At 42.7% G+C, this 11,008-nt stretch overlaps 1 protein-coding gene across 1 annotated transcript; it reads left to right on the top strand.

Moving 5' to 3' along the window:
- Nucleotides 1-3,674: 3,674 nt before the first annotated feature.
- LOC134448450 (T-box transcription factor T-A-like) lies at nucleotides 3,675-9,829 on the top strand. Its single transcript, XM_063198122.1, has 8 exons — nucleotides 3,675-3,870; nucleotides 4,144-4,408; nucleotides 4,532-4,666; nucleotides 4,798-4,859; nucleotides 5,038-5,099; nucleotides 5,572-5,748; nucleotides 7,649-7,772; nucleotides 8,393-9,829. The coding sequence occupies exons 1-8, from the start codon at nucleotides 3,686-3,688 to the stop codon at nucleotides 8,676-8,678; spliced, it is 1,296 nt and encodes a 431-aa protein (XP_063054192.1). The 5' UTR covers nucleotides 3,675-3,685; the 3' UTR covers nucleotides 8,679-9,829.
- Nucleotides 9,830-11,008: the final 1,179 nt, after the last annotated feature.

The following is an 11,008-nucleotide window of genomic DNA, read 5'->3' as shown; positions in this document are numbered from 1 at the left end:
GGACACTTTAAAAGTTCCAGAATACAAATCACAAAGTGTGATGCTGAGAGAGAGAGAGAGAGAGAGAGAGAGAGAGAGAGAGAGAGAGAGAGAGAAAGAGAGAAAGAGCGAGAGAGAGAGAGAGAGAGAGAGAGAGAGAGAGAGAGAGAAGTCCAATACACATTACAGGCTGAGATCTGGAAGAGGGGTCAATGAATTCGCTCATACATTCATTCACACCTGAATACACTCCTGCCTGCCTCCATCCTCACTTGTAAGCTAGTGTGTACCCCCCACCCACCCCCCACCCCCAATCCAAACTCTGTCATCACAAGTCCTTAAAACTCTGGATCACAATAGCAAAAAAATGTCTGAAATGAAAACCTTGAAATGAAGCCTTGAAAACACTTAGTATGAACAGACCAGTCGATGTGTTCCTATCCTCAAGCAATGATCGCATGGCATACCCACAAATGAATATGGTTTCTACTAGGGGTGTAACGCTATACAAAAATCACAGTTCGGTACGTACCTCGGTTTTGGGGTCACGATTCGGTACATTTTTGGTATAGTTAGTATATGGGAACAATATGGAAAAAAAAGTTTTCTTCCTCAGCACGATGTTTATTTCACCAAAATATTGCCTATATAATAGTAGTTCATACACCGCGCTCTTCCGTGTGGTGCATTTCCAGTTGAGTAACTTAGAAGGTGAAATGGTGGATCACACTCGGGTTCTTCTTTTATTCTTTTTTCTTTTTATATTTTTTACATAGCAGCAGAAAAATAGAGAAACGTTTCGGCTTTTGCCTTCGTCAGTGTCTTGTCTTACCTAGGCAGTGCGATCCACCTTTTCACCACCGAAATATTGTCAAAATACAATTAAAAAAAGGAAAATACATTCAAACAGCTAATTTGAGTCAGAGATTTCATCAGTGTAAGAAATAGCCCTTTTCTCAAGGTCTCACAAAGACCAAGCCTCAACACCTGTTTTTTCTTGCCTTCTCTCTCAGCGTCCTGCATGAGCCACTGCATGAAGTGGCAGCAAGCATAATGTAAAAACATGATCAGTCCTGTTACTCTACCTTTCGGTACAGCACTGTTCGGTTCGGTACAGGTCTGTTCGGTTTGGTATAAATACAATACATTTTAAGCCTAGTTTCTGATAATCTAGACCCAGGAATCCAGGAAAATGGAATCTCGACTGATATAGGCCTGGATTCACGATTTACGGTGAGTCACAAGGAATGGCAGCCCAATTCTGTCCAAAGCCAAAGTACAAAAAAAACTACATGAACATAGACACTGAGCGAAGTGCCTTCAATCATGCCATACTGCCTAAAGTCTATTAATAATTAACTAACTAAAATTGATTATTAAGATTTAAATTATGCTTCCCAAAAGAACGCCCCAAACTCAAGCCATGCCCCCTGAAAAAGTGCGTGTGTGGCTGAGGCCATAAGCGCTGGCTCTAACCGGTCAACATCCTTCAGCTCTGCTGTCAGCACCCATCCCCTCTCTATACTCCCCTCCTCCCCTTTTCCAATCTCCATTGCTGTCCTCCGTCTCTCTCTCTCTCTCTCACATGTCTGCCAGGTCATGTTTCCCCTCTCTGCTCATCTCCCGTCATTCGCCTGGCCCTGACTGTGGCTCTGCTGGATCGGTCCTGTTTGCATAGTGACTATCTATCTGACTGAGCGCTCTGCCTCGCCTCTCCTCCCATCTGATTCATGCCCTGGGCTCTCCGCTTTGCCTCCTTCAATCTCTCTCTCTCTCTCTCCCTCTCTCTCTCTCTCTCTCTCTCTCTCTCTCTCTCTCTCTCTCTCTCTCTCTCTCTCTTATGGCCTTTGTTTACCCCATTTTCAACTGAGGCTGTCCTGTGGAAAATATGTAACATCTTATAACTGGCTCTTTGTGAACTGCCAGGCCCCTGCCATATTTCACACCCAGGTGCTTGTATGCCGCTGCTGCTGCTGCTGCTGCTACTGCTGCGGCTACTGCTGGGCCTATGCGTGCGGCTAGTGTGCCTGGGACATTGCTGATGGAGAAGGAGAGAGGACAGGCCGTCTGATGGATGATGATGGAAAGAAAAGACTGAACATACACCTACACTTGCTGCTGTGTGGTAGTTTTAACCACCTTGGAATTTAAAGACTCATTGTTATTTTGTTTTGTTTTGTGAACAGCTTGAAAAGGCAAAGGCAACAAACAGTATGAAGAAGAATAGGCTACTTTTGAAGAACACAGGGAAATTAGACAGATATGCTGACACTTACAAGTTTCAGTTTTGAAGGCACATTGTGCAGATATTACCAAATGACAGAGTAATGCTAATTATTTGAGTAATTTTTCTCAGTAGCGACACAATGGCTAGTTATTGGTGTATGTGAGCTCACAGCATCCTTGGCCATGGCAACCCCAACCAGAGAGCATAGAAGATGAGTAGAATTTAGGGCATTTTGTGTGGGAGGCCCCAAACCTGGTGAAACACCATTCCACTCAACTCAGACTTTCTGTATTCTGAAATGTATTCAAATTAAATGTATTATTATTATTATTCTTATTATTATTACAATGTAGGACACCAATCTGATTGAAGCCACAACAAAGCCCTGACACAGACCAGCACATATGACCCTTCATCTTCACCACAAAAAAAACTGTGACAGTGTCCAAAATATGCAAACACACGTAACACTTTTTACTTATTAAGAGTAGTAAAGTAAAGCGTATGGCTTTGTCAAAGGTCCTTAAAAACGATCCTGTGACAAATAGAAAGGGGTTTGATTTTATTGTCATGTCATATAGCCTAACCTTGGGAATGTTCTCATAGCAAATAAGTGTTTTCAAGGAATCTCTCCAATGGACGATCACTTTAAAACAGACCTATAGTCTACTGTGCCATCTTATTTTCTTGATTTCTTGACGTTATATTACATAAATAATGACTGTGCTGATGGGCCTGTAGGTTGATCCCACGGTAGGTGCGAGTATCTTGCGCCCTTCACAGCAGTCAGGACGGTGGCCGTACATCCGCGTAAAAGTGCCCAATCTCCTGATGTAAAGGATTATCATTGCCTTCTCACCTCACCATTGTCAATCTCCGCGGAGAGTGGCCAGAGACAATGGGAAAGCAATCGCAATTGGAAGTTCAAAGGCTCCGGCGATAGAAAGGCGCAGGGACTTTGGTCTCTTTAATCTGTCGCTCACACGCTTTGAGGCTAATCACCTCTGGTTTTCAGGGAGAATCGGATGTCCATAGCCCTAGGCCTAGGCCTACACTGTCTGTAGACGGTGTCTAGGATTTTATTAAATAAAAACATGGGCCTACATCTGTTCTTCCGTCACGGAGCTCCCTGAACTCAATGTTATGCTCAACACAATTTTGATTGGAGTTTTTCATTGTGGCCTAATGCTAACTGGTGCATTGTCAGCTAAACATAGTAAAGATCCCATCTCAAAATACCAAAATATAGACCTAGGTCTGTAGGTCTATGATGTATTAATTTTACCAAATCAAATTTCATCACTTACTTTGTGAGTGATGGATGAGCAGGCGGGGTCTCAACCGCTTCCAGGGCCTTCCCGTTTCCAAACATTGGCCGATGCATTCTCGGAAACGCCCACTTATGGTAAAGTCGACTTGAGAGGGCCCAGCATCAGAATTGCATGTCATTCGGAGTGTAGGGGCCGCATAGAGGGAAAGATGAGCTCCGCAAGTACGGACCAACGGCTGGAGCATCTACTGACGGCTGTGGAGAACGAATTTCAGAAAGGAAGCGAGAAAGGTGATGTTACAGAAAGGGATATCAAACTCAGTTTGGATGACTGCGAACTCTGGACTAAGTTCAAAGAGCTCACCAATGAGATGATCGTCACCAAAACGGGCAGGTAAGCAAATGATTTCCAAATGTATTTAACAATTCATCAAGTAACAATTTGTCTTCTCTGTGTAAGTCTTGATGTTAGCACATGTTAGTTTGGTAGACTCCAAACCGTTGACCATGGTGGCTGAAAATAGTTTGGCTAGGCAGTGTAGATCAATTTAGTGTGGCTAAAGGATCTTGTAAGAAATTGGCTAATTTGTCTCCAAGTCTTAGATGAAAACAACTTCTGCTTTTTGGTTGTTTTTGGTATTCTGATTTCTTGTTTCTCTTCTACAAGACGGATGTTCCCAGTGCTGCGGGTAAACATCGCTGGCCTGGACCCAAACGCCATGTATTCCGTTCTGTTGGACTTCGTGGCAGCAGACAACAACCGCTGGAAATATGTGAATGGGGAGTGGGTGGCAGGCGGTAAACCCGAGCCCCAGAGTCCTAGCTGCGTCTATATTCACCCGGACTCACCCAATTTTGGAGCACACTGGATGAAGGCCCCAGTTTCTTTTAGCAAAGTGAAGCTTTCCAACAAGCTAAATGGCGGAGGACAGGTAAGAGCTAATGTCGCGGTAACTGAGCTCGATTACAAATATGACGAGGCTTGAGGTTATTATTATTATTAATAATTAATAATTATTATTATTATTATTAATATTATTATTATCTCTTGGCAGATCATGCTGAACTCCCTGCACAAATATGAACCCCGTATTCATATTGTGAAAGTCGGCGGTGTGCAGAAAATGATAAGCAGTCAGTCCTTCCCGGAGACACAGTTTATTGCTGTGACAGCATACCAGAATGAGGAGGTTAGTAAATATTACAATTCATGTAAAATGTTTATATTATTTATCATTGATGTTTATTTTAAACAATATTCACTTGCTTACAACAATTAACTTGCTCAGTCGGGTTATTTTGTGTTTTCCCCCTTTATCAGATCACAGCGCTTAAGATAAAACACAACCCGTTTGCCAAAGCTTTCCTTGACGCGAAAGAAAGGTAAACAAAACATTTTCATTAGCAAGAATAAACACAATTATTGATTTGATATTAATTTCGTGCCGCAAAGTCACACATCTCTTTTAATGGTGTGCGTAAAATCGTGCGTAATGTGCGCACCGGCACTGCATTCTCACTACGCAGTGCCCATATAAAGTGAGTCTCTTGTCATTGACAGGAGCGACCACAAAGATGTAGTGGATCATCCGTCGGGAACTCAGCAATCCGGCTATGCTCAGAGTGAGTTCACACACTTCCATAACGCAATTAGTAATTTCAAAGACATGCTATTTGATAATGCAAGCGAGGTGTCAATTGAAGCAAGCCTTGGAAACAACCGATGTCTGTAGTTTTGTTTTATTTACAGTAGGTTGATTTCAAAACACATCATTACATATTTTCAAAATATACTGGACCTCAGTTTACAACAACACAAAACCAAAAAGGATTATTATGGTGTAGTACAGAGTGCATTTTGCCTCGATAAGTCAACAAGTTAATTTAACACCTTCTAGAGTGTGTACTGTATATGGTATCAGAGTACTCTCTCTAAGTTTTGAATTCACACTGCAGGTGTACTGGCATTTTAACACTGGATGTGGATAATGATGGATATATTTATTCTACAGTAGTTATCTGAAACAGAGTTAATTTCAACTCTATATGAGTTGTATTAACACTGGTATTTTTTTCCTGTGTATTATTTTTTCAGTAGGCAGCTGGTTCTTGCCCAACAGCGGCTCCATGTGTCCCAGCAGTAGCCCGTCCCAGTTCAGCGGGGGCCACCACAGCCTTTCCTCAGGCTCCTACTGCGAGCGGTACTCCTCTCTCCGGAGCCACAGGGCGGCCCCTTACCCAACACACTACTCGCACCGCAGCCCCAACACAGGTATGAACACACAGCACATCTTGAATACAGTAGACCAGTGTTTCTGAACTGGTGGGTCGCGATCCCAAAAGTGGGTCGTGGAGGGGTCATGGGTGGGTCACAGAGCCTTGGTGTAAAAAAACATAATTCTAAAAAATAAAAAATCCAACTTTTCCTGCAACAATTTACAACTTTTATGTTGATAGGCAAGTGAACTCCGTGTCATCTGTCGTTCAAGATACAATCTGAATGTTGCGAGATAGATAGCGTGCAACCAGTCATTCGAGTCTTGGTTATATTTCGAGAATTGCATTGAATTGACTTGAACGCTAAAAAAATTGGGTCGCGACCCAATGAGAGTGGAAAATGGTGGGTCCCAAGACTGTTCCAGTTGAGAACCACTGCTGTAGACTATATTAAAGATACATAGATTACAGATTATATTTGATTATAGATATATAGACTACAGATTTATCGTGAAGGGCGGCCTCCTACCTCAGACACTACCCACACCACAGCTCAAGAGTCAAGAGTACTTTATTGTCAAAAATCTATGTAACAGGGTTAGCACAGAAGTTTGAAATTACGTTTGACCAGTCTCCGATGTGCAGTTTAACTAAAAACATTTAAATAAGACATTGACAATAATCTCTCTCTCTCTCTCTCACACACACACACACACACACACACACACACACACACACACATACACACGCACGCACGCACGCACGGACACACACACACACACACACGCATTCTGTTGCAATGAACTGAACGGGCTAGCAGCTAGTTAGTTAGCAGCTAGTCATTTGGTTCAGTGATACATGCTGTCTTGGAATTAGAAGTAATATTCACCAGAGAACTCAGGAAAGAGGTACAGCTCAATTATCTAACTCGAGGGGAGGTAGAAAATGAGCATCTTTCCAGAAATGCTTGAATGTCGCTTTAAAGTACAGTAAATTACAATATGATAATATTTTATTTATCCTGGCAGGCACATCAGTATCCCTACACACTACCTGCACTGCAGTATCCGATGTTGGTATTTGCAAACAGCACATCCCATTCAGAGAAGAGTAGATATGTTTTTATTAATCCCGAAGAAGTACCCCGTTTCACATTTGCTCTAACACTTGTGTGATCAGCACACATAACATCTTACACTCAGAGTAGAGAACATGGACGTTGTGGAGAAAGGTAGAATTGAGTAGACTAGGGTAGAGGAGAGATATTTTCCTCATGCTGAAGGATGTCCTTGTGTACCACACCTTGTGTCCATGTTACCACATTGCAACCGAAATGCTGGAATGAACACATAGACTAACGGTTATTTTAGAATAGGGTGAAGATGTTTTGTTTTTCCAAAAAGATGCCATGCACCGTCTACAACCCCAACATCAGTAAAAGCAAACACGCTCGCTCTTATTGAAGAGCAAAGTATAAGAGGCATAGGTTAGAGTGAACATTCCATCGTATTGAAAGTTAAGTACAGACATTTTGTCTATATCCTGAAGGACAATCTTGAACACCACATTATACAGTTCCAACACTGGTGAAAGCAAATGCGTCTCTTATTCAGGGCATAAAACAATATGTTAGTATTTTATTTATCCTGAAGTACATCCCTCCAGGTCTTATTCAATAAGAATTGTCAGAGGTGTCATAAAGCTTACCAAGTCCATGCGGTGTAGTAGTTCTCTCCCAAGATGTGTAGTTGTGAGCCACAGAGGCTGTCTGTTAAAATGAAAGCAGGTTGATAATATAATAATTTCAAAACAGTAACGGAAAAAACTCAGAGACCATACATAGCACATCACAAATCTATTGTAATGTAATTGATGCTGCATGTGTCATATTACTTCCATAATTACATCATTTAAAAATACATTTAAAAAAATTAATGTCCGCTGTGGTCCTTCAGGCGGCTACATGGACAACTCTTCAGCTGGCCTGGGGACCTCGGAGAGCTGGTCCACCCTGCAGATCCCCAGTCCCACCAGCATGGGCTCCCTGTCACACTCCAGCAGCGGAACAACCAGCCCCAGGTACACACACACGCACACACACACACACACGCACGCGCACACACACGCACACGCACACGCACACACACACAAACACACGGAACAACCAGCCTCAGGTGCATTTACACACATATGCACGCACGCACACACCCTGCCACAATGCACCAGCAGCCCCGGGTACACACACACACACACACACACACACACACACACACGTAATAATGTAGAAGTACCTCTGATGCAATTACAACATTAGTACCTAGTACATAGTTTATACAACAGTCTTTACACTGTACCTAATACTTCTACTTTTACTTAACTTCTGCTCACACCCACTATAGCTGGCACTCACATAGAAGGCCTAAATGTACACGATATAACCGAGAGAGTACGGGATTCACAAAGACAAAGACCTTGTTTTGCTTGCAAATATTGATTCTTATTGCCATCCTGTGTCTCTAGTTTACAGCACCCTTCCAGTGCATTGTCGTGTGTTGATATGTAACTTTCCCTAAACATGGTGGTATTGTATGCAAGTCCTATGGTTCGATACATCACTAAAATAGTTATTTTCTTTGCTTTGCTTTGTTTTTCCTTTCTTCTCTCTTCTTTTCCACCCCTCTCTCCTCCTCCGTCTGCAGCCAGTACCCGGGCCTGTGGTCCATGACCGGGGCTCCCCTGACCTCCGCCAGCCCTCCATCGGGCTCCCTGGCGGGGGGCCTGACCTCTCAGTTCCTGCGCACCTCCCCTGTGTCCTATACAAGCCTGGGCTCGGCCTCCCTCACCCCCACCTCCTCCTCTCCCATGTACGACACCGGACTAGGCGAGGTGGGCGGGGGTGGCACTGGCAGCGGGGACGCCCAGTTCGAGAGCTCCATCGCCCGCCTGACGGCTTCGTGGACGACGCCTGTGGCACAGAGTTACTGAACCGAAGCCGGATTCAGATAGTAAAAACCCTGCCACGGATTTGCGCCAGCCAACTCAATGAATCAGCTGATCTGAATTACCACACCCAACCAGGTTGATGAGTCAAATCACCTGTGTTTGCAGCACATACAGAAGGAATAGACAGGTTTCCCGTTTACAAACATTCACGTTGTGAGGAGGGGCAAGATGCTAAGCAGCCAATCGCACGAGCGCATTTTTTGAGTGACAGCAGATTTCCAACAATCAGAGGTTGAAGAAGGGCCCCTGGTTGTGTACGCAGACAGGAATGTTTACAAACGGGAAACCCATGTATGTGGACTTTTACTTTCTCAATCCAGTTTGTCTACCCCTGCTGAACGACATATCGAGTTCAGAGAATAAAATCCCTGCCACATGTAGTATATGTTGCAGTGAAGTCCACTGAACGGTCATGAACACAATTACCACATCCTCAGCCAGGTAGAGCACTAAAAAATGTTTGGAGGATCATAAGTAAAAATAATAATAATAAAAGGCTGGACTCTTACTTTTGTAATTACAGGATCTCATTACAGTGGGCTGTCCTGTTTGGTGCCCTAGCCCAGTAATTTCCAGATGTCTTTCAACAGAAGCCTGGCAGGCAGTAGCACATTCCATAACAATGGTTGAAGGACCACGTAGAGGTCAAAATGGCCCAATGAGTGTGGTCACCATTCACTTGCATCATCTGTATATTCAATCAACAGACACAAGGTGATTTGTAGGATTACACTGGAATTTGGATATAGCTAATAATTTCAGCCAATACCTAAAAACACTGGATATCAATGTTGCGACTGTTTTTTTTACTCCTGCTCCATGGTGTGCATGTCGTCACTCGTCACTTATTGTATTAACAGATGAAAAATGCAAGTAGGCCTATGTTTGTTGGTTGTCTCCACTTGAGGTAATTGAAATTTTGAAGGTTTTTGTAAATAATTTGTGCTGTTTTGTTTCGTCTGTGGTGGGGGAAGTGTTTTTATCATCATGTTCTATTCAAAGGAAATGCAATGGCACTTTATTCAATTCGTGTGCCTTAAAATGCAATGTGTGCCTTAAAATGTCCTGGAAACCCAAAATAATGTACATATATGTACTCGTTTTGTTCAAGAACCAATAGCTGTGACTGTTATTTATGTTATTTTTAAAAATAAATTAAGTCTTTTTCCATTTCAAAAGGAAAGTCTTTTCTGATTTAAAAAAAGTATTTGTGGACATTAATTGTGAAATTTACGTATGTATGTGTGCACTAATCAGTTTGGAATACATTGTATGTTTATTGAATCACTGCAGTTATCTTGAGTTATTCCTGACCAGTTACTAGGATGTCAATCGGGGGGAAAAAAGTAGTCTTAATTCTCACAAAACCAAGTACAGTGAGATGACGTTTGGAGCAGCCCTTGTGATCACAGGACGTAACTGTCATGAAAACTACCAATATAAATGTATGTGTGAAAATCCCGTGTTGACATGGTAACATGTTCCAGCTCTCTGATTGGTTGCCTTAACCCCACAGCCCAGGAAACCAATGGCCCAGCCATCCTAGGGCCTCGTCCATCATAAACTTACAGCCAGCAATGTCACAGGAGGGTGGCAGAGAGACTGGGTCAGCCCTCTCCAAACAGTGAGAGGGAAAGAGAACGTTTACCCTGGCGATCACGATCACACACACACACACACACACACACACACACACACACACACACACACACACACACACACACACACACACACACACACACACACACACACACACACACACGAGAAGCATTTGTAATGTGAAATGAAGAAGTGAATAACCATTCACTAGAGATAGAAGACCTATCTAAAACAATCCTTCAGCAAACTAAGGGCTTCTGTTGGGATTTTGGGATAAATTAAGTATCCAGGGGTGTATACGGTGACTACAGTAGAAGTACTCTTACTTACGTAATTACAAAACTAGTACATGGCTTTACATAGTTTATACACCAGTTACCTTACTTATACACCAGTTACACCTTATGAGGTAGGTACACTGTAAGATAACTTCTTTTGATTTTTTGTTTGTTTGTTTCGTTTTAGACCTTGTTTCTTTCAGTTTACACCTCTAAAAATATGTCTACTCCAAACTTAAGAAGGGGGTGTATCATCAGTGTGAACAGGTAGTTGTAGTGAGAGAGTAAGCGGTAATATCCCTCACCATACAACCATACAACCCAAGCAACAACCGGTCAGACTATTGGCTTCCTATGTATGGGTTTAAAATTGAGTGGTCTTTAGAATGAGGTCAATGAAAAACGTAAATGGAACTTGCACATCACTTACTGTAT

Source organism: Engraulis encrasicolus, chromosome 5, assembly GCF_034702125.1.
Source record: "Engraulis encrasicolus isolate BLACKSEA-1 chromosome 5, IST_EnEncr_1.0, whole genome shotgun sequence".
Taxonomy (NCBI): Eukaryota; Metazoa; Chordata; class Actinopteri; order Clupeiformes; family Engraulidae; genus Engraulis; species Engraulis encrasicolus.
This window is presented reverse-complemented; position numbering and strand designations above follow the sequence as displayed.

Bases quoted from the DNA above. Each gene is read 5' to 3' on its own strand.
- LOC134448450 (XM_063198122.1), top strand. From the start codon at position 3,686: ATGAGCTCCGCAAGTACGGACCAACGGCTGGAGCATCTACTGACGGCT. The intron at 4,667-4,797 runs GTTAGTAAATAT...CCCCTTTATCAG, and splicing joins CAGCATACCAGAATGAGGAG to ATCACAGCGCTTAAGATAAA. The intron at 5,749-7,648 runs GTATGAACACAC...GTGGTCCTTCAG, and splicing joins GCACCGCAGCCCCAACACAG to GCGGCTACATGGACAACTCT.